The sequence below is a fragment of the Passer montanus genome, unplaced genomic scaffold (assembly GCF_014805655.1).
Source record: "Passer montanus isolate IOZ18808 unplaced genomic scaffold, ASM1480565v1 scaffold22, whole genome shotgun sequence".
Classification (NCBI taxonomy): Eukaryota; Metazoa; Chordata; class Aves; order Passeriformes; family Passeridae; genus Passer; species Passer montanus.
Genome location: NW_024366815.1, coordinates 10,079,240 through 10,103,653, shown reverse-complemented (window position 1 = coordinate 10,103,653; position 24,414 = coordinate 10,079,240). Strand labels below are relative to the sequence as shown.

At 35.7% G+C, this 24,414-nt stretch overlaps 1 protein-coding gene across 7 annotated transcripts in view; it reads right to left on the bottom strand.

The window, feature by feature from the left end:
* The window catches only part of KIF2A (kinesin family member 2A), a 59,881-nt gene that overhangs the window by 16,779 nt on the left and 18,688 nt on the right, over nucleotides 1–24,414 (bottom strand). For 4 of the 7 annotated variants that reach the window (XM_039709957.1, XM_039709959.1, XM_039709954.1 and 1 more), the window contains exons 2-14: nucleotides 18,878–18,972; nucleotides 17,522–17,641; nucleotides 17,039–17,093; nucleotides 14,523–14,645; nucleotides 13,870–13,970; nucleotides 11,584–11,679; nucleotides 10,750–10,804; nucleotides 7,599–7,761; nucleotides 4,227–4,317; nucleotides 4,013–4,076; nucleotides 3,502–3,593; nucleotides 3,120–3,262; nucleotides 2,199–2,403 (exon numbers count right to left, since the gene is read on the bottom strand). In XM_039709957.1, the coding sequence (XP_039565891.1) occupies nucleotides 2,199–2,403; nucleotides 3,120–3,262; nucleotides 3,502–3,593; nucleotides 4,013–4,076; nucleotides 4,227–4,317; nucleotides 7,599–7,761; nucleotides 10,750–10,804; nucleotides 11,584–11,679; nucleotides 13,870–13,970; nucleotides 14,523–14,645; nucleotides 17,039–17,093; nucleotides 17,522–17,641; nucleotides 18,878–18,972 (1,403 nt within the window). The remainder of the gene's footprint in view (nucleotides 1–2,198; nucleotides 2,404–3,119; nucleotides 3,263–3,501; nucleotides 3,594–4,012; nucleotides 4,077–4,226; nucleotides 4,318–7,598; nucleotides 7,762–10,749; nucleotides 10,805–11,583; nucleotides 11,680–13,869; nucleotides 13,971–14,522; nucleotides 14,646–17,038; nucleotides 17,094–17,521; nucleotides 17,642–18,877; nucleotides 18,973–24,414) is intronic. The other 3 variants (XM_039709961.1, XM_039709955.1, XM_039709958.1) reach the window with 1 other exon arrangement.

Genomic DNA, 24,414 nt, shown 5'->3' with positions numbered 1-24,414 from the left:
CATCACTTCTGTCCAGTCTCTAATACTGTCTAATAAGTTTTCCTATGCAAAGCAATTTTAATTTTAAATTGTTGTATTGTTGTCATCATAATATTTTGACTAATTAATTCCAGACTCTGTGTTTTCCTTAACAGACATCTCTTCAGATGCAAGGCTTCCTTGGTGCTTACATTTTTAAAGCATCTACACACAGAACTTCTACAGCAAACCAAACTTTAAATGTATTTCAAATTAGAGCTTTGCTTTTAGCCCCACTAATAGATGGAATAGCCTTTGTATTATGTGAATAATTCTACAGAAGTTCAACTAATCCTCCAGCTGCAGATATATCCTATATTGAATTGCTGATATGGTAATCACCAAGTTTTTAATTTTAATTTACTATAATGATTTTTAGTTTGCTTACTCCTGCAAAACTAGATTTGGATTATCTCCTTACTAGTAAAAGATTATAGAAGGACATCATCAGCTTCTAAACTTGTAACGAAGTTTTAAATTATGTTTTGTTTTCATTACATCTCTGAAAACCAGGTTAAAAAATGACAACGCTACTCCCAGGTAGAGACATTACAGAAACTAATTCCTGTGCCAAAATCCTGAGCAGGTTAAGACAGGACTGATATCCAGATGGAAAGAGCAAATCTTGGATTATCAACAAAGACCACTTTGTCAGAATGTATTAGTTTAACTAAAACTTGAAAGTAAGTTCATGGCTTCTAAATACAAATGGAAAAGGTTTTGTAATGTTTTTGGATAGATGAAAAACAGCAAACATGTAATTGAGAAAGGTTTATGGCTTTGTACCACCTTTTAGATCCCTGCAAGACGTCCATTTATTTTTATTTCCCCCTTCCCTGAATAATTTGGATGAAAATCACTAGTACAGCAGCAGCAGAACATTTTGTTACAATTAAAAAGAAAAGTTGTATAAAAATTAACCAAATATGCTATATGAGCACCATCCAGTATAAAATAAATAAACTGAAAAAAAAACCCTTAAACCAAACCCTCAAAACAAAATAGCTTTATTCAGTTACATTTGGAAATGAGTAGTAGCATCAACCCAATGGTCCCCGCATTGCTTACTTTGACGTTAAAGCAGAATAGACCAGTTTTGGAATCGCTACTTCCAATTTTTCAACATGCCATATAATTTTGTAATGACACATTATAGATCACTATTTTATGGTGTGTTGTGAGATCTGTTTAGTCAGATACCATTCTTCTCCTGAGTTTATACTGGGAATAAAAAGGTAACCACACAGATCTTGGGGTTCAGATTTTTTTATATAAAACCACTGTTGGTGCTGAGAGTAGTAAATCTAAGCAAAACTAACCAAAACCAGAGACAAATTCTAAGACATTCAAAACTACCATTTCTCCAGTTTCAAAAAATTACTTGCCCTATTTACACTGAGCCTCTTTTAATCACTATAAAACATCAAACAAAAACCACAGATGAATATTTAAGTAGTATTTCTTAGCTGTGTTTATATGTCCTCTATAGGATGTATGAAAATAAGTAAGTGACTGTATCAGACAATTTGCTACGAAGAAGGGTTGACAAAAATGGATTTCACCTTTCAAGGTTTATTTTAATTATTTGCTAATTTTTTCTGGACATTCTGTTGTTGTTTTGCTTTAGTCAATATAACAGCAGTAAATATGTTGTCAGTATAGAATTATTTTTTATTTTAAAAAAGAAATAAATAGTGAGATCAGTAAGAGTACTTCTTGTTAGTATTTCATATCTTGAGTACCGAAGTCATTTGCCTTCCTATTTTAGGTATATATATATTTAGGTATATATCAGATATATAATATCAGAAATATATATAAATTCAACCATTCAACCAATGGGGACTTTCAGTGAACTTCATTTTTTGGGGTGTTTTCTTGTTTGTTTAGGTGTTTTGTTTTGTTTTTCAGTTGGTTGGTTGGTTGTTTTGCTGTGTTTTGATTTTATTTTACAAAAACTACAGGTAAATTGATAGCACCATGTTTCTGCATTGTTTCTACTTGGGACTTACTAAGTGTTCCCTCTTGCGTGTAGAGGAAAAATTAATAAATTGGTTTTTACCTGTCATATCAATAGACAATGTAGACAAGCAAAACCTGCAAACACACTAATTTTACTTGTCATTGCTGTTATATGTAGGCTTTCACCTACTTCAAGGCAATAGAAACATATCAGTTACCTTGAGTGCTAAAAGGCTCTTGTTAATTTCTGCACCTTCCAGTCGTGTCTGCCTATCTGCACTCGAAGTATCTGCTCCTCTTTCATTGCCAGCCAAATCAATCAGAGAAAATTTACCATGCAATTTCCCTTTCCTTCTGAGAATAATCTGAAACACTGCATGGCTTCGAGATGAGTGCGCATTTGCAGATGTCTGGCCAGATGTCCTTTAAACAAGAGACAAGCAGAGAAAGACATTAACCAGTAGAGGACCATCATGTTAAACACTAACCTCACAATGAAGTAAGTTTTCAGGGCAGATTCCCATATTTTCTTCCATGTTGACAGAATGTCTAGCACTCTTGTGGGCACTAGACATAGAACACTAATAACTGGCTATACACTGTACAGTTATGCCTCTTCTTCCATCTCCTTGAATGGAAATGGAAGATTAGTAACATTTTGCCTCCCTTATAAAATCAGATCTTCATATATTTCAGATTATCAGAGAGCTTACATGAAAAATGCTGATGGCATTTTTATCTGATCATGCAGCAGTCCATGCTCAAGGCTAATTTTAAAAACAATGAAGCTGAAGTCTTAAAAAAAAAAAATTGTGCTTAACCTCTGTCAGTATGCATCAAGGCCTTTTAAAGATGAAGAACCTGGCAGCATTCCAGTTTTTGAATTATGTGAATTTAAGTCAGTAAGCTGCTTACATAATGCATGCAATTCACATCTTCTTGAACAATCAGTTATTTCTCTCTAGGAGACAGGGAAACTCTAAATGTCTCTATTTAAAACATAGGTAGATTCTTTACTTGCAGACAACATAATCAAAAACGCACTTCCATGTGGAAAGGCATCACTACAAAGATACCCCAAAAAAATCTTCTGATTTTTCAATATACTATGAAAAACTGGTGTAAGCTATAGAAGATACCTGCAGCTGTTGCCTACTTCAATAAGCTTAAGAACATCTTCAACACATTTGACTTCTCGCTCCTGTAATCCCACCACCTGGACTTGCTGTTTACCATCTTCTAACACTCTTAATTTTGTCTTCCTGTTCAACAAGTCAAAAACCTTAGGGAAGGAGGAAAACAGAACAGTTAAAAAGAGGAGTTTTAAAAAAAATCTTGTTTCCAATTCCCTTTCAAATAATGCAAGACATTCAATGGAAATACATGATTGGAAGGGAAATGTAAAATTTCTTTGAAATAGAGCTTTTAATACAAAGAGGGGAAAAAATCTTTTATGGGACCAGCTCAAAACTAAAAATTTTGAAAAACTCCTCCTTTCTTAGAAAAAGACCAGGTACTTACCTTACCACTGTAGATCTCAAAAAATGTTGCATACACTTGAAGTTCTAACTTCTTATAGTTTGGCTTCTTTAGCATTAAAAAGACATCTCGAGCTGTGAATACATTTCCAGAATAAAAAGAAATCTCATCGTGTGTTTTTATTTAGTGAAGATTCATTCATGTGTAACGGTCTATTTTACAGCACAAGGCATTTTGCAAGAATGACAGGGTCAATCAACCAAGCCTAGAACAACGCAATCTAAACTGCCACATTACACTGGAAGATGCAGAAGACCCCAAAATGATAAACTTAAATAAACTTAAATCTGTTACTGCATTTTTGTTTAGTAGTCCATATTTACATTACTGTGTAAAGGACACCTATCTAGGGACAAGTTTTGATGTTACCAAAGCTCCACGGCAATGCAAAGTAAGTAAACTGTTATATTTGTATGACAAAGAGTAGAAAATTTATTGATCTCAACTGATCTGCCCAAAGCCAACTGATCAAAGATGATCAATGAAGTCTCACCTGCTAGTGCATATATGCCTTTAGAACAATCTTGGTTCTTTCCTGAAAAGTCACCACCCATAGTCTAAATTTAAAAAAAAAAATAGCAAAGACAAAAAAGAAGAGCATCATAAAAATCACAGAACTATAGCTTACACATTTCTTATTTATTAGAACTCATGTAAATGTCTCATGTAAAAAAAGAGTGTTGCTGACTTGTAGAAGAACTACTTACATGGGTTTTCCCACTGCCTGTTTGTCCATATGCAAAACAAGTGGCCATTCCCCTTTCAAATATGGTCTCCACTAGTGGTCGAGCTGTAAACCTTAAATGCAAAAAAATCTGTACTTAAAAAACTGGAGTACTTTAAGATGCCACTACCCTAAGCAAAATTAAAATGCTAAAGGCAGAAGTGATAAAATTGATCCTGTACCTTGACAGGTCAAAGGACATTTATACATTAATTTCTGAAGTAATACAGGCTCTAAGGTATTCAAATTTTCCAAACCATCACAAGCTACGAGATCTCTCTCATTTGTTTTGCAACAACAATATCCTTCTTTAAACCCTAAAACAGTGATTTCCTTGTTTTAATGATCCAACACCCCACAGTTTACTAAACAGAGTCGGGAGCTCCCTGAACGTGCCAGAATAATGAGATTAAAGTAGGACAGTGTAGCAGATAGGAGTTTTATCAATAGTAAATTTCTTCTGTAGTTATTTTCCTCTGCAAATCAACTTCCAAGATGAAATTTGAAAAACAAGAGGTCAAAACAACATTGCACATCTCAGTTTTTGACAACATGCATATATTAAGAAAGGGCTCAAGACAATGGATAACCAAGCTTTTAAGAACGAAAAAATTTACTTATCTAAGAGGTACTACCTGCTATGTCAAAAGTATTATTTGAAGTATCATTTCTTTTTTTAGATAATTGATTTTATTTTAAGAAACACAGAGTTACTGCTCGTACTTCAGCTGCTTATCACCATTATTTCATTGTAAACTCCAAAAGCAAAGGGTAAACTGATGGAGAGTTACATGTGGAGATGATTCTCTCTGCAAAACTCGTTCTAAACTTTTTCCAGTTATTTACAAATAAATAACCTAGTAGTAACCAATACAGGAAAATATTAACTACAGAAATACTGAGATGCTACAACCTTCTTTCATTCTGCTTTCAAACACAAGATCACTTACAAAAATAATTTGGGCAAAACTGAGCCATTCAGCAGCAACACAGGGTTATGTAAAGAATCTACATCTAGCTGAATCATTAATTTTCATCAAGAATACACCAAATTATTCCTGAACAGCCTTAGTCTTTCTTGCTTTGCTTTTTCTAAGTATATGCCTTCTGTCTTCTCAAGAAGACATTCCCATATTTCGATGTTTGTTCTTTCTATATATAAAAATTGAAAAATTCACGAAGTCTATTCCCCTTAGAAGCACACTCCATTACTTCTGTTTGATTGGATTTGAAACTGTTTATTTCGCTGATTTATTAAAAAGGGAATTATATATATCTATTTTAAAGTAAGAAAAAATACAAATATATCTTTAAATGTTTTCATAAAGGTTTACACAGCTCCAAATGAGACTACGTTAAAGAGTCCAACTTTACTTTTACTAGAAATTTTATTTGCAATCCTAATCTTTCAGAAACCTGAACTGGTTCTTCTTTAAAACTCATATGGCATAACCATTCCAACTAGTGAATGTTTTTTAATATTAACAAAGATTTGCAACTCTGTGTTGTGATTTGTGAATAAAAAATACTTAAAATACAGGTTAAACAAAATAATAACAATAGTAATAATGGTAATAATAATGGTAGTAGAAGTAATAATAATAGAATAGGTATCTTTCTGCCTTGGACTGAACATTTTTTCAGCATAGATATACACCAAATTTAGCTTATTGGAGAAAACTGGAACATCTTGACACAATATTTTTTTCCTCAGTATGATCCTGAGGCTCTGATGAGAGCACCTGATGACACCTATCTTGCTCTTATTTCTGTTATTATGGAAGACCTTAAAACAGATTGCCCTTCAAGTAATGATCATTATTGTACCATATGAGGGAGAAGAAGAAAGACTAGAGATGTACTGTTTCAGTTTGAATACAATAATCTTAAAACATATTCCTATATTGCCATTAATGTATTACATAACTAATAAAAACTCTGAAAAAACTGAGTACAAAACTCATCAACATTGTATACCAAAACCACCCTCACATTAAACACCATGTTCACACAGATAAATAAAGGAAGAAAGGAGATTAGAAGAATGGATTGTCAAGCAAGATAATTACTTCATGCATCGTCAACCAGCTGGCTCTCCCACAGCTCTTTAGCATCAAGGAAAGGAAAGATGCTGCCAGCAGACAACCAACAAAGACAGAAATCTCCAAGGACACAACTCTTTTGTTAGTATTAGTTTTATAAGATTTTCCTTTCACCCCCTTCTCTAATTATAACAAGCATAAGATAGAAGTGTTTATTTTCACAACCTTTTAAGAATTATTCCGCTATCCACTATCAATCGGGGCATGATCCTAACCTTAACTTTCTAGTTGTGGATTAAAAACAAGAAATAAGATATTTATCTGTCAATACTTTTTAAGACTATGGCAGCCAAACATAAGAAAAATTATATCTTCACCAAATCCCTTTTTAATACCAACATTTCCTGCAAAAAGTTTCATAGTTATTTAGATGCATGCTAAGATTCTGACCAATATTATGTCAGCATCTAACCTTGCCCACTACCGTATATACTTTATTTAGTGACTTGTTCAAGGGAAATACCTACTTCTGAACATGCTTTTAAAAATGCTGTGTGAATTATTCCATACCAACACTGGAACTGAAACAGAAGAGCAAAGAACAAAATGGAGATCCAAACATCTTTGGCTTAAAAGAAAATATGGGTCTTTGCTGCTGTTTGTTTTTAAATTAGAAAGATTTGGCATTTTCAGCAAGATGAACTTAGCTCTATACACTTCCACATTACATCAGCCAGATTGCTTCCAGAAGATAAGTTAGCTCAGGCATCTCGGCAATACTACAATATACACTGTCTCACTTTATTTGTACTCTTTTCTCACCCTCTACTGATTGGTTTCCATCTCTTAATTATCCTGTATTCAGACTGCAAGCTCTTGGGTGCTAGGGCTCTCTTTTTCCTTCAGGATTCCTGATAACCAAAAGCCATGACTCAGGTTTCTCAGGTGCTGAGAAACACACACTTAATAATAAGACAATAACCTGGAAGCAAATGGAGAACTGATTACATGGCTCAAGTAATCAGCAGCTGAGGAGGCAGGTGATATTTGCTAGAGCCTGGAATGCAGCAGGGCTTGGAGGAGGACTGAGAGTAGGACTAAGATCAACAGAGGTGCAAATGACATTGCAGGTGAAAAATTAGGGATAAAGAGTTTAAACAAAAGTAAACAGGTAAAAGAATGGAGGTAGCAATATACCATCTGGTAACACAGAGAATAGGAATAAAGTCTAAGACCAGTGTAAGTGTAACAGTTATTAGTATGGAAAAAAACATGAGAAAAAAGATTCACCAAAAAGAAGCATATACACATACCTGTAAACCATTTCATTAGGAGCCGTGTCATCAAAGGCATAATCAAAACGAAAAGTTTGGTTTTCTAGGTACCTTGTTAAATCCACCTTTTGTTTTGGTTCATGTACCATCACAACATCTTTACTAGGAATTGTTATTACATCAAGGTCTTTCATTAAAGTTTCTATAAAATAAGTGAAATATATATTTAACTAACAATACATCATTATTTTTTACATTTTCCCATTGTTCACACTCTCATAACATCTCAGATAACACAGCTCCTCCAAGTAACAACACTGCAATGGATTTGGGCTTCCGATGCCTAGATAGTAATCTGCTAAGCAAGAGATTTCATTTTGCAAGTCTAGTCACCCTATCCTACCAATTGCTAGAAATTAAAGGGAGGTACAAAGCTGTTTAGACTGAAGACTATGAACATTAATTACAGCACTATCATTGTAACTTGCTATGCCTTCTCTAACACTTTTCATGGACTTCAGGTCTTATTCCTCAGTGATTATATAGTCTTCTACAGCTCACTGCCATATCCTTTGAGTTTTTATAAATATCTTCTCTAGTGGAAAAAGTAGATGGTAGTACTATATTGCATAGACTGTCAAACTTGAAAACACAAAGAAATTAACCTCTTTATGATACCACATTGTATTTTAAAATTTTATCTTGATATTTTCTTTAAATTTTGCTTTCATTCCTCAGAAACATTTTCATTTGTGCATTCCTCCTGGAATCTATAGTACATATCTTTAATATATAATTCCTCTAAAGTAAAATCCTTTCTAAAGATTATCTTGTAAGCAGAATAAGCTGAAAATTATAGTAATCGTTCCTATCACTGTGACTTCAACAGTGAGATCCTAGATCATAATTACTACACCACACTGCAATTTACTGCTAATTCATGTATGGTATATGAATCTGCAAAATAGAGAATCCAGTGATCCATAGTATGCACAAAAATAAAGACCCTTTGTGTATACAGCCAGGATTCACTAATGTGTCCTACTTGCATTTCTTTGTAAAATTTCTTAAGGGATGCAGTTCAAGAATTTGATGTGACTTTATATAACCAGATAGAAACCTTTTCATGAATTAACATCCTGATCAAACAGTACAATGGTTACCACTGCACTACATTAGACACCAATGGAAACACACATTCCAGGCAATGTAGAATGAATTTTTCAACTGCACTGCAATAAAATGAAATGCAATTATTCTGCAGCAATCACAGATAAAAAGTAAGGAACAGCGAACAAAAAGAAATGTATGATGGACAATTCTTTGCAGTAAAAACCTTTTAGTTTAACCAATCAGAAGAGGATTTTTCTTAAAAAATTGATTGGAGTAAGACATTTACTTCCTCCCATCTATTTGGTATGGGAACCTGCATTCTCTGCTGACAAAAATTTGGAATAATGTCTCTGAAACTCATCATACATTTCAGAATTATAAACACATGTCACTGAACTAATATCTCAAAATGTCACTCTGAACACCTACTTCCTGTCAATCCACAGAACAACTGATGCTGAGAATACTTAATGTTTTTGGTGATAATTCTGCATTTTTGAGATGACAAATTACTTTTATTTTTTCTGATCATAGGATTACAGTCTAGCATCTTTAACTCTTTTATACTTCCCTATTTTTTAATAATACTGTTTCTTGTGAACTGAGTGTTTTCAGGAGATTGTATCATGTGGGTACTAGATTATCATCCCTACATAGATTATTTAGTTAAAATATTTTTTACTACTGTTTATTCTTAAAAATGCAGAACAGCTTTAAGCATCAACCTCATTTTTACTTAGACATCCATATTTCTACAAACACCTCTGATCTACTTTTTTAATACCTCCCAACCACTAATACCACTAATTAGATTTCACAAAATAGAATCCTACTTCTGAATCCCAACTCATGTCCCATAACAACTTGTTTTCATTTACTGTGATTTCATGTCCAGCACAGGTAGAAAATCACATTTTTCCCAACAGTAAAAGTAAAAATGAAAAGAAAAATCAAAGCAGCAATGTGAAAGGGATAAACAAGACAAAAATCTAACAATATACTGCTATCAACCTATGTATGGGAAAGGGAACACATTTCTCCCATTTTCCTCTGGGTATGTTTCAGATAATCCTAAATGTGTACTTCTGACAGAACAAAAACAATAAATGGCATCCCATGTTGTGTCAGCAGCAGACTGATGCTCTTTTGAGTCCTTCAGCTGAACAAAATATAAGAGAAAGAGAAGGAAAGAAACACCTTGCAGCTCTGGATTCAGACAGGCTGCAATCCAGTAAGCATTTGTGTTCCTAAATTCCCACTGAAAGTAAAAGAGCTTCCTAGGAAGTTAAAATTTCAATTAAACTAGAATTGAAAGCTGAACAGTTTTTTGTGGTTTGGTTTTGGTTTTTTATTGAATACAGACTCTATTCTGATGAGCAGGCAGTAAGAAAAATAGTTTAAACACTCATCACATAAAATAAAAGTCATTAAGGAGTTCTTTTATTACCTAACATTTTTTAGTGGCATTTGATATGCTCCAGAGTAACTTTGCCAGCCCTGAGCAACAACTCCAGGGTGAACAAGTCTTCTGTTTGCCTGCAGTCCACTAGCCTTGTGAGGATGTCTTGGACAAGCTCAGGCAACAACTGTGTCATAAGATACCTCCTTGATGTCTGATTCAAGATCACTCAGAAATATAAATATATATATATACAAAAATGTATGACATGTATGAGTTTTCACTGTGTAACTCTCTGCTCAGGAGATCACTTGAAGGATGCTTCAAAATAACAGTGATCCTAATACAATGTGACAATAGTGAAGAGATCGCAGTAGAATTCATTTCCAAATCAACTAAATACATCCTAGATGACCTTGGGATAAAAATCGCACTCTTCCTGTGCCTCATAAATAATACATAATTATGTAGCTCCTAATACATAACATTATGGCAGGTAAACTATTTTTCTCCCCAGTTTATGACAAGTCTATGAATTTTCTAGGTTCATCACACATATTGTCTAATATAAGAGCTTCACCTTTGATGAGTATTTCTAGAGTTGTTTAACACAAATAATATTACTATCAGAAGCAGCTTTTCAGATAAACAAATGAACAAAATCTTCAACAAACATACCTTTCTTATTGAGTGGTCGTTTTCGTACACAAACACAAATCCTGTGCTCATCAATCTGCAAAGAAAAGTCTTTCAGTGAACTATATCCCAATTCCAGTTACAAAGTATTTAACTTTATTTGACTTCTCTTTTCAGATTAAATGGTTGGTTGATTATTTAACCAAAGAGAAATTTCCAAGACAGTGAGTCATCTGAACATATAAAAACCCCTTGTGCCTGCACAGTAGCCAAGAACCCAAAAGAGAGAACCATATATTAACAAAACTCCCCACAGACAGTGATCTAATCCAATAGATCAACAGGTACCATTGGACTATGCAAGCAAATCTAGTTTTAATGGGTAAATATGTTACTGACAGAAATTGTCACATTTTCTGATTTCCACAGAATTTGAGTCTTGATCATTTAAGGATTCCACTCCTCTGACTTGGCTGCAAACCAAAAAACTACATCACCTTCAAATATCAAATAGTAATCATTATGTTGAAGACAGTTCTTCAAATAAGTTTCATGGTTTTGTGTGCATATCCCTTAGCATCCCAGGAAAATTTACCATACAAAGGCTGAGTGAGTAGTTAGTATAAACTGGCATTATTTAATAGTAAAAAGATATTTAAATAATTTAATAATAGTTTAGTAAAGTAGGACTTCCAAAACCTACTCATTTCAGTATCAACAAGTTACTGGAAAAATAAACCCATGTTATATTAAATATTAATATATATTAAAATACACATTTTTTGCATTAACAGGCGGAAGCATACATGGGAAAAAATTAAAACACACAGCAAAACACAGAAGGATAAGCTATTTCCATGTTGCTGGCATACTTACAGGATCTGCAGTTGTCAGTGGTCTATAATCCAGACTTCCCCTGAAATCTCTTATCATACACATGATTTCATAATTTGGGTTTGTAGCATCAACATCCTAGGAAAGAGTAAGCAATAGAATTTCTACTATGCTTTTTGTTTCCAGAAAAGGCCTTAATTAATTATCTCTGGAAAAAATACTCATTAACTGAAATCTTTCTTTTCTGCAAAACACCAGAAATGTCTCTTGCAAGGTTAATGTAAGTAATGCCTTTTTCCACTCTGATGTAGCTAAGGTATGGCACTCTGACAGATGCACAGATACTCCACTAGACAAGTACAACACACACCTCAGAGGACAGTGCAGGAACCCCAGTTGCTCTAAACATAATCATGCTGGATACAAGCCAGTTAAAGTAGCTTGGTCCTAACTATTGGTCCTGTGTTAATTTACACGTATATTTGGATGCATTGTAAATTCTTCCCAGACCCTCAGCAAAGCAGAAGTAATCCCAAGGATACTCCAGGCTGTGATGGTTTTGGCTGGGACAGAGTTAATCTTCCCCATGGAAGAATGTGGTATGCAGCTCTGTTTTGGATTTGCACTGGAAACAGTGCTGATAATACATGGATGTTTTAGCTACTCCTGAGCAGCACTTACACAGCAAAGTCCTTTTTTGGTCCTCACCCCACCCCACAAGCAAGGCAGTCAAAACAGCCAGGATAGCTGGCCCCCCGACACAGACACAGAATATAACCCATCCTTAAACCTGGAGCAATCAGTACCAGAGTGAATGGACATGTAAGAGGCCACACATGGAGCACCAATAAGCCGAGCCTGAGCCTACCCTGTTTTCTGCAAAACTGATTAAACACCTTCCTGTCATTTCTCCCTGCACATACCTTTTTCACAACACTTCAGGACATGCTGCTGATGCCAAATATAGCCAGCTCTGGTGCTCAGACCCTACTAAGTTTTGCATGACTATCCCCACTTGATATAAAATTTCTGAATCCCAGCTGGCTATGGGCACAGTGTAGGCACTCAGAAAGCACTGGATTTGGGTTACTAAACTGAAAGGGAGCCAGCTCATTCTTTGCACTTGTGACACATCCAATCCTCACCTCAGAAAAAACTATGTCCTAATGATCAAAAGCTGACTGTACCTTGATGTCATTCACTCTCACTACACTGAACTTAAAACTACTGACAGTAAGTCTTCACAAAATATTTCTCTATAAAATTCAGAAAAGAGTATTGTTTATCATGGAGAAAGGATTTACCTAATATTCTTCAAGCCCTGTTTAACGGTCTTGCATACTAGAAGTCAGTGCTTGGTGAATTATTGCTGCATTTCCCAACAATTTCCCCACACAAAAGTTTAAGACTGAGATGCAAGAGGAATGTTCACAGGAGCAATAAAATTTTACAAGTAACACCACTTCAAAGTATTTTAATATATAAAGCTAAAAATGGTCATTCCTCACACATAAAGAGATAATAATGTTTTGTGTAAACAGATGTAAATTATAAACCACAAATTTAACATAGGTGATTTTAGGTCAACTTGGAAACATCATTAAACCATGAAAAGTAAATTGTATGAATGATTTACTTGATGGTGGTAATTCTCAGGTCAGCAGTAGACTGGTACTATCTCTTTAGAAACTAACACATACGCACACAGCTGCCAACAAGATTACACTCCTAGCTTTGCTAAAGCTTTTACACCATTGTGACAGAAAATTATTTCATACTAGGAGATTTTTCTCAAAGCATTAGCAACTTCATTCATTTTACACAAGTTTCTAACAACTGGCTAGCAAGTTGCTTGCATGATGAAATTACAAATGTACAGACTAATTTAAAGAAAGAAATATTAGAAGTCACTGTTAAAACTTGAGCCTCAAATAGATCTATAAAGCATCAAAGATTATAATGAACAATTTATCATAATGTTGTATTGCCTCCCATAGAATAACAGATCTCTCTGAAAGTCAAAAGGCTGGTTATTGTCAAAAATACATTCTCCGTAAGAAATAGCTATGATCAGTAGTTGTTCTCTAAAGAACATGCATCAAGACAGCAATTGAAAGTAATGATTTCTGTAGGAGGAAAATGAGGGGGAAAACCATCTAAAGTAGTAGTTACAAGAGTAATCCTACCAAACAACAAAATATTTGTCAAATCTTGACAAATTTGACACTTAATATCAAGATTATCACAGTTAATAAAAATTATTAAAGACTGAAGAAAACAGATTTCTTTTGCTGATGTATGATTTTCAGTTGAGCTAAAAATACTGACCTGAGCTCTCTTTTCTCTAAGTTCCTGCTGCTGTAACCTTCGTTTTTCACGCTTCTCTTGCAATTTTTCAACCTCTTTTACACAGTTAGATTTTCTACGTGCTTAAAGAAAAAGATGCAATTTAAAAATACTTTCCATATTTACACTGCAAAGTTCAATTAAATTAATGTATCAATAATTAGAATGCATCAACTATCAACTAGATTTTCAAGCAAATCTGATTAGTATAGAATCATTATGATATTTAAATTTCTAAAATGCATAAAATTTATTACAAAAATGCCATGAGAATGGGACAATAATTACAGAAACAAAAATATATGATCTTGAAAAAATATGTGGACAGATACATGTGATCTCTTGGTTTGAATTAAAAGTAAGCCCAGACAAATTTTAAAAAATTTGGGGAAAAAAAGTGCTAAACAATACCACCATGCTTAAAAGAAAACAAAGGAAAAACAAATTCCAAATACTAGAAAAATTATGACAAAAAAACACATATGTTTAGCCACAGCTTTCTGAATAGCTCCTCAAGGAAGTTCACAGACAACTGAACATGTAGATCATTTGTCATTAATGGATAACAACATAATCCAAGAGAATGTACATGTAATGCCCAGAATGAATGAGTCCTTGATACACGGTTTACATACAAGGGGGTCCAAATTCCTTTTTTGCAGCTTGAACTGGAGATATATCTGAAACACTACCATTCTGTTGAGAGGAGGAAGACTGCTCGGGAAGCTGAGTAGGTCGTGCACGTGCAGAACCAACCACTGCAAAGGAAAAGCAAAAAGCTCATCTGGACATGGAGAAGTAACCTTTCTACCCATTTCTGAAATGCTTTGTTAAGATGAGATAAAATGAGGCCCCTTTCTAAACACAGTAATTTACTGTGGATGGGAGGAGCCATACTCATGGAAAGTCTATTAATAAAAACATCTGGTATGCAGACTTTTTCATCCTAGTGCTGTACAACATGATTAAGTACCAATGCCGCATCTATGCACACTTACTGTATGCACAGAATGAATCATTTTCTTGGAGATATGCAGTCCTGAAGCATAAAGTGCTTCAATTTTATTTATACTGTAATTATACCCAGAAAACTAGTAAGAAAAAAAGAAGCCCTGCTGTTTCACATTCTCTAGACCGTACAAAATGCCCCAACCCCATTAAGCCGATGATCACCAGAGGAGCAAAGCAAAAGAAATTAGGGCCAGTGAAGTGCAGCACAATCTGTAAATGGAAGAAACAAGTCTTTTTGCCTCTATACCAGAAGGGATACAGATACAATCAATACGTCTTATGCATTGATTTTATATGTAGCCATGGTATTTTATGAAAAATCCTTTGCTAGGATTTTTCTCCTATTCTAGCTGAGAAGCCTCAGAAAAGAAATGTAAACAATTAACTATATGATGGCTGTGGAATGTGGTCTGGACATTGTTTACTAACAGGTGCATCTGTGATTGGTGCATGTTAGTTGTTTCTAATTAACGGCCACAGTCAGCTGGTTCGGACTCTCTGGGAGTCACAAGCCTTTGTTATCATTCCATTCCTGTTCTTTCTAGCCTTCTGATAAATCCTTTTCTCTCTATTCTTTTAGTATAGTTTTAATGTATCATTTTAATATAATATATATAATAATATAATAAATCAGCCTTCTGAAACATGGAGTCAAAATTTGCATCAACTCACACAAAGCATCAACCATATGTATATGTGCTAAGAATGCCAGCTTCTGAAAATGCTGTGATGTCTTTTTCCAGTGAACGCAGTGGGAGTGGTGAGCATGCAAGCCTGTGTGACAGAGCTGAATGCTTTAAATTGTATTTCAAATAGTTGCTCCGACCAGCTCTGCTTCAGCTGGCCCATTTCCTGCACACTTCCAGCAGAGTGTGTCAGAAGAGTACTAAAGTGAAGGTATCAGTTTTGATCAGTAGCCAGACATGACACTCCAGCAAAGGCCAGCACACTGTACAACACGGAAAACAACTACAGAAACAAGTTTTGAATAGAATGGACAAGATAAATGCCATCGTTCCACACATCATAGGAGATCTAGCTTGCAATATCAATTGATTAGATAAAATAAGACAGTGTGCTGAGAAAACCTAAATTATAAGGCCAAAAAGAAAAATATTTAGGCCAACAGTGAATGGTAAGAGGCAAGGTACCCATTAAAGTGCAGGTTACAGGGCTACTTCATATTAAACAGATAATTTACTACAAATGACAAAATGTATGGATGTGAGGATACTCCATCAGTAAGACATCTCATATTTAAACCACAATAAATAGGGAAAAAACCTCAAAGCACTCTTGTATTTTCAATCTGCTTAATACCCCGAGCCAAATGGCAGAAGGCAAAAGTGGTCCACATCAGAAAAGTCTGATTACTTGCAAACCTACTTGTTTTCCAAGTTTAAACAGCTGGACTGGAATCTAGTCTGAAGAAATGTTAGTAGATTAATGTTTGGAAGAATCATCATCATCATCATCATCATCAGTACAAGTCAGTTAAGTTCAACATAGGGGAGGAAATGAAAACAGTAAGCAGTAGCTATTCTTCCACAAGTTGTAGATGCATGGTATCTATATTCCTCCAATACATACTTTTCATCTATTCTCCTGTGATACTTCAGAGATTTTTTTTCAGCTTTTTTCACTATTAACTGTAGAATGATAAAAAAGTCTGTAGAACTTAAGTATTCTTATATTCTTATGACTGTTCACACACAGACTGCTACAAAACAACAGGTTCTTAACAAAAATAGTTAAAAATTCGAAAATTTTAAGAATTCAAAGCACACTACTTAGTGTATATTGAAACCTTCAAATAAGCTGAGGACACTTGCATATGAAAAGTCCATGCATGATTTACCATTTCATAATTAATTATATTCAAATTTTTGCACTATCAGTTACTGCAGCTTAACTTTTATAATTATATATTGCTTAAATTTGCATATAAATATTATTTGTATAGTATTAATTCCTAAATATACATAGGAATAATTTTAGAAATTATATACCATATCTTTTACATGTCACAGGCCTACATACCAAATGAGAAATGCAAACTATTAAGGAATACTAGATAAACAGGAGGTTAAAATATTACCATATTTTTTCCTTCATTGAAATGGAAAGAGATAACTTTTACCTCTATTATCTCTGGCAGGAGGGTCATTCTTAGATGGTAACACAGTTCGTCGACTCTATAAAGAAAGAAGTCTCTCTTATTTGATCACCAAATTATTGAAAGCACAAACTGCAGCCCCACCTCTTGCTTCTTTCCAGTGAATAAAAATAACACAGCATCAACAAAGGAGATTTGATTGCAAATACCAGCAGGAAAAGTGAAGGGGTGAAGGCTGATTGAACTCTCTGTAATGTTTCAGAAAACTCAAAAATATTTTCTTTATCCTTCATTAAGACATTCAGTATACCAACATTAGTTCCCATTTCTCTCTCTGCCAAAGCTCCTCTTAAAATAATTTAGAAATCCCTATTCACCACAGGAAAAAGAAAAGAACAGTGTTATGAAATAACAACACAAACACAGAAGTTAAGTTAAAAACTCTAGCATAACATCATGTATAGAGCTGTAAAGTTACCAAGAACATATTGCATAGATATTACCAACCTTCACAATTTTGTTTACTTTGGCCGATGAAGCAGGGGGTGGTAGTGTCTCTGGGCTAGGCTCAATATCTTCATCAGGTGCAAGATCTGGGTTAAGTGAAAATATGCTCTCTAAATCAATCTGTGAAAAAGAGCATAAAACACATTAATGACACTTGACATAAATCCTCTCTTTATCCCCTGTTATGTTTGACAATAAACAGTAATTATATTAAGTGGTTTTACCCCACAATTTGTTCATGCTAAGATCTGAATTCTTTTCTGTTCAATAAAAATAGATGAATCTTTGGTCTTTGTATTATTTGAAAACACATCATTCAGTAAAGGGACGAATTAAAAATAACCAGTAGATAATAAAATTTTGTAAGGTGATCAAACTAAAAGAGAAATAGCTAGTATTACTATGGTAATTTGACAATTACTCCAAAATATATAAGACATTCTGGAACATAAAAAGAAGATCTGTTATCTTAAATTTCCCAGACAGTGCAAAAGAAATAAATTGTAAAGGTCCAAAAAAAAAAAAACATAGCTGAAACCATGTTAAATTTATCATGGGGTTTTTTCTTTAAAAGTATTACTGACAGTCAAACTGCTGTAAAATGTAAGGGAAGAGGGACAGGATCTTAAAAATATGATTTTGTACAAATGCTGATGAGCTTTGGTCTCTATAGACTTCTATTTCTCTTTGCTGAAGCTTTCAAAGACCTCAGTGCTGTATAGATTCTCTGTGTCTTCAGCTGATGAAATCTCCAGGACATTTTCAAGACTTTTTTTTTCCCTGTGTTTGCACAAAACCCTGTAAAGTGCAATTATTTCTGATATGCTTCTCCAAAATGAAACTGGCTAACATGGTCCAAAATTTAAAGGAAAATGTGGTAGGAAAATGTTACACAAAAAGACGCAGTTTCATAAGGAAAGCAAGGCTGGAAAATTGCTGCCAAAAATAAGTGAATAAGCAAACAAACTGGCAGTTAAATTCCTCAAGAATACAAACATGAGAAAATTTCTAGTTTAGCTCTCCTTGTAGTTTCCTGTCTGAATTGTGTATCATTCTCCCTCTTAAAAATTTGATTTTTCTACTTGTAAAAACTGGATAACAGAGCCAGCATTTGTAGCTTGGTTCAAAATCAATAGAGGAAAACAACTGCCTAAAAGATATGACACAGAGCTCAGGAATTCATATTTACAACAGAAAACAATGTGCTCAACACTTTCTGCACAAAACAAGCCTGTAAGCAAAGAATCATGGAGTAAATTAAGATGTATGTCTCATTTTTGTTTCCAGCACAAATTTCAAGTAATATTCACATAGATTACAGGGGGGTTTTTTTAAGTCCTAAATAAATAAGCTTACCTCTTTCCCTTTAGTATCCCCATTTTCAATCCATTCAACAGTTACACTTTCATTATCTTCATTTAGAGATGTTACCATAGCTTGGTGAATTCGGCCTAGAAAGCAAACACAAGGTGATCACTTATTAACTGGTGGAAAAAAATTCCAGAATGTATTTTCATCCCTGCACTTAGTCATATAGAGAAAGGTAGGAAGAAGATGGTTGAAAAAAATTAGGTGATAAATAGAAGGTGATGGTAAGCCACACAGTGTGAAGTGGCTCAGAGCTGATCCTCCAGTAGAGACTCTAATGGGACAGTCAGCACCCAAGTGAAAAGCAAAGTGAACAGAAAATTGAGTGGTAAGTAAACAGGACCTCTCAGAAAAGCCACATCACTTAGACTCTCTCTCCCTGAGAACAGATAATTCCAATACCAGAAGATTCTCACATGTGCTAAAGGCCTCTTAGGTGCATTTCACAAAGGCTTATTTGTCCCCCCTTCTAGGCTGATAGAACATCAGACATCTCAACGCTGAAATTAAGCCCTTTGAAATTGTGTTCTGATACTCATTTTTTAGAGGCAACAATCAGGTGGTAGTCCAACTAAAATTAAACTGCCTGGAACAACACAAACCATTAATTAGAAAGAGCTACTTACAAAGACTGTTGAGCTTAAGATGCTTTTGCATTGACTTCTCCAGTGCAAGACCCAAAAGAAGTAAGCCCCCGCAGAGTAAGACAAATCCAGTAAATCTTCAATAGGAATAAGAATTCTTCTCTAAAATATATACTGCACTGCAATTTTTTATGGCCTCTTTCCTAAGCACAGTACAGAAGAGCAACTTGAAGAGCAGGAGAGCCATGCACTGACACAAAAGGATCAAGACACAAGTGGCACACTGATTTCACATCCATGCTTTGCCCTCAAGTACCAAGAACCGAGGTTTCTAAGCAACATGAATCCAAAGAAACTGCTCCTTGCACACCCTCCTGCAAGGAAGTCCACACTATGAAGAAGTAATCCTTTGCTCCACCTGCCACGAGCCACCCCCTAGGACTATGTGCAGCTCCCAAAGCATCAGTGATCGTCCCGGAGCAGTTGTGCATACGCTGCTGCTGGGCACCTTGCTCAAGGTAAAATGCAGCACCATCAGCATACATGCTTCAGTCTCAGCCTTCTCTGCCTTGCATTTTTTTTCTTTCTAAAGCTATTCATGCCACAACAAATCCCCTTTAGTTTTCTGCTCAGTTGATTGCTTCAGCTTTTTGTTTTAGCCACTTCAGCCACAATTTGACAGTTTTCCAAAAACAAAAAAATAAGAGATTTTTAGTCTAAGCCTTCTAGGGCCTGCAGAGGGACAGAAAGAAAGAAAAACCTTGAATGATATCCCAAATTATCTCAGCTAACAGTGAGATTAACAAATGTATACTTTTAATATTTCTTCTATTACAAAGGCTACCTAAACATTCACACCTATTTAAGATTTAGTAGGAAGGGAGACTACAGGGAAGCATCACAGAAGGTAACAGCAAATCCCTGTACTGTCTCACAGTGGAGGAAGAGACTAGCTGCAGCTCAGGTGAGGTGCAGCACTCAGGAGTTCACAGAGCAGTTGGCAGCCCTGGGCAGCATCACCTTCACATCTGCAGCACTCACCTCACCGGCAGCACACATTACACATGCATTTACAACCTCCACTCTTCTCCTGGCCCAAAGCATAACAGTCACTCCCACACTAAAGCAAGTTAAGTCGTTTTTTAACATTCTAAATAAAAAACCTCCCCTTTTTGCTTCACTTAGTTTCTGTCCTCTGGCATTCTCTTGTTTTTATTTCCCTGACCCATGCTTTTTCTGAACAAATCCTTCCCTTTGGGCTTCCTGAGTACCATTCTCACCATCCTGAATACACCTCTCCATTAATATTTCGGCATTTAATAATCTCTAGGGACTTAATTTTGCGCAAAAACACTGTTGTAGAATTGTTTCAATGAACTGTCTGGTCCTTCACCAAAGTAGCAACAGAAGCTGCTATCTTCCTGAAGTAATGCCACTCCTGCCTCTTCTGCAAAGAGTGTGCTGAGACCAGGCTGCATGGACACAAAAACACTGGGAACTGGGAATTTAGGCTTACATTGGTATAATCTTTTGCTGCTTTTTTAGGGCATGGCCCAGCTGTCAATTCAGAATCAAAAGAAAAATAATAAGTCAGCCAAGACTCCATTTTCTTCATGCAGGAAAAACCCAATCTTTATTGTATAGTTGTCTTTTATAGGATTATCAGAAAGCACTGTGTTGGATCTTATCGGATGACAATACACTCACACTTAGTTCATTCGTCAATACATGGTATTTTGAAAATCTATCAAACTTCTGTATTTTTAATTAGTCTACATACTTTTCCTACTGATTCTCATGAGACAGATCCCTTATTATTACAGGTAGCCTTGTTTTTCAGCCACAAATAGCTTGTTGTGTTAATGAACTCTCATTCCCAAGAATGCTTTGCCTGGGAACTTGCAAACTATTGTTAGCTGAAGCAGCAGGGCCTAATCCATATTTTATAAGACCTTTCTTTTATAACATCTTTTACCTGTATGCAACAAAAACAATGTATGAAAAAATATCTGTTTAGTGAAACATATTTGATAAATACTACAATAATATTTAGTATGTTACCAAATTTTTAAAATTTTTAAGAAAACCACTATTCGCAGCTGAAACCTGTGACACTGTCACCAACTATTCAGCCTGCAAATAGTAACAGAGCCACCATATAAGTCCTACTATGTGTTTCTGTGCTCTGTTACTTTCAACAGAGAACAAGTAATATTTTAAAAAGGTTTCATCTTTGCCATAACAAATGAGAAGAGATCAAAGCAGGCTGATGAATGAAGAGAAAATACCCCACTCTCTAACAAACACAGTAAGCCAGCATGCCGTAACAAAAGAATCACAATAAATCTTCCATCTCTGTGCCAGATTTCATCCCTTCCCCGGCCAAGAAAGTCAGGGCTGAAAAAAACCCACAAAAACTGACATACAAAAATAAAAGTTACATCGATCTTCCAAAGACTCCAAGCAGAAAATATTCAGACCAGAAAATATTTACTACAGTATTTAAACTGGCAAAGTACTCATACAATTTGTTCCTAAAACTTCTTTGTGTTACTAAAAATTTACATGTTATTGAAGCGCCAGATAAAGCATTTACATTTTTACAATTGCCTCTTGCTCTCTGGAAACAGTATTCCATTATATTTTTCTAGTACACAGCTGAATACAGCAGCTGAGAAATTCAGGAATGCCAGCAACCAATTAGGCTGGCATAAACCTTGTCTAGCATATAAAGCAAGACCAAGCTACAAATGCTAAGATGTAGGAGCCAACCGGCAGAGAGTGTTTCAATGCAACAACCCAAATTTCTGGTGCACTTTCAAGAGCTGGTATAAAAGTTTGACATGAAAGCTAGTCCATGTAAACATGAACCAGCATTACAGGCTGAAGAAGTAACAAGTAATTCAAGAAAATGCCCCTTAAAGCCAAGAGAAGTAGAGCTGATACAACAACTCTTCACTTGGCATTTCCTTAATTTCTAGTGCCTCTCCTCACATGATTATAATTCAGATCACAAGCAACTTTCTTTTTCTGAGAAGTTGTTCCATTTCTGTAGGGCTCCCTGTCACAATAACAAGCCTGTCTGAGTCTAAGATGTGCTTGGACAAGATCCTCAGGCACATGCTATAACTCTTGTCCTGTTCAGGGCCAGGAGTTGGGACTAGATAATCCTGACAGGTCCCTCCTAACTCAGCATACTCTATGATTCTACAAGTCTCAGCACTAATGGAGAATGTTATGAATAAAAAGTTATCTTTTTTTTAGGTTGCAGAGTTAAAAACAAGTCAAACCAGTGCTGTTAAGTTAGTTTCATTGTTAAGAGTTCTTCTTCAATTACCTGTTAATGGTTGGTGATTAACCATTGTCACCCTGATGCTTGCCAGGGAGGGACACCGGGACAGACCCTCCAGGTACGAGGAGAATGGGAGTGGCATTAGAGCTAGTGTGCAGATGAGAAATGCATTGCGCCCCGAATTTTGCAGTTTTCCAGGAAAACCCCTAAGGACTACGAGCCAACATAGAACTAAGTGACCTAAGTGACATCTAAGGATGGGAACGTAGTCCAGTACCTGCTTGGATCCTTTCTGCTCCTCACCCTAGCCTAAAAAGATGTTGATTAAAGAGACGACCAGGGTGTTGGACCGAAAAGGCAGAATCTGCTAATCTCCCGTGAGGACGGAATCCCCAGCTCTGTCTGCAGACCAGCGGACAAAGCTGCATCACCCTCCTCCTCCGTGCCACGCCCGGGAACAGCGGCGGCGTGGGTGCGACCCGTCGATTTCTCCCCACCTGAGCTGATTCTTTTTAATAAAGGCATTTAAATGGAGAATGATCTCCTGCCCATTTATTTCAGCGAAGTTATTTGAAAACGCAATTATTTGGGTAAGTATGTTCTGTCATACAGCATGTGACATCTGGCTAATCTCTAGTGACCAGAAAATACTGCTGCCAGTACAGCATTACAACAGAAAAATGTGTGATGCCAACACTACCTTAAATACACAGACATTACAATATTCTCGCTTCAATCAAGTTAAAAACATCAATTCCCAATTCCTTTTCCTCCTAGCCATCTGATCAACATTTGACAAAGAGAAGGAAGCAAGCATACTGATCTACAGACGTACAATATAAATCTCCTCTATTGTGAAAGTTTTTATGGCAGCTAGTGGTGCACAAAAAGGCTCAGGAAGAGCAGTGAAAGCAAATAACCAGAGCTAAATCAAACATTTTAATTAACCCTTAGCCTAGGTAGCAGTGCCAACTCATTGCAAATACCAAGTATACTTAGATCCTTACCTCTAAGCAAAGAAAACATTTTATACCTGCCAAGCTTCTCCAAACCACCACAATTTTTAAACAGAGATCAACCAGAGTAATAAACCCACAGCTCTTTTATCTTCCTACTATTTTTCAGAAACATAAGTTATCAGTCTGAAATATGGGTTGATGGCTAAATTACAGTTTGGACTACAGCTGACACGTGACAAACTCCTCTGTATTTTCCCAAGAAACAGAGCTGGACCACAGCTCTATTTCCCCACCAGCCCACATAACTGAAGAGTGTCTGCCCCAAAAAACGTTGTACTCACACATTTCATGAACAGGCTTTATGAAATCTTAGAAAAAGCTTGGAGCTGTAATAACTAAAAATTTGCACTCAGGCTCTGGATTGGGCTACGGAGAAGAGAGGTTCATAATTTCAACTATGATCCTCTCATTCCACCCCTAAAAACCACTAGGAGGACCGTACAGGGCAGTGTTACATTATGACCACCATATAGTTTAAGTCCTGGCAGCCCAAACACAGGAAACTCTTTTTAGCAGGACCAGGCGGTAGCAATGTTAACAGTCCCCACCTTGACCCGGGGCTTGCTCACCTCACATGCTCTGTACTTGCCACATCTTCAGGAACACTAAGGTGTTACATTAGCTCTGGCA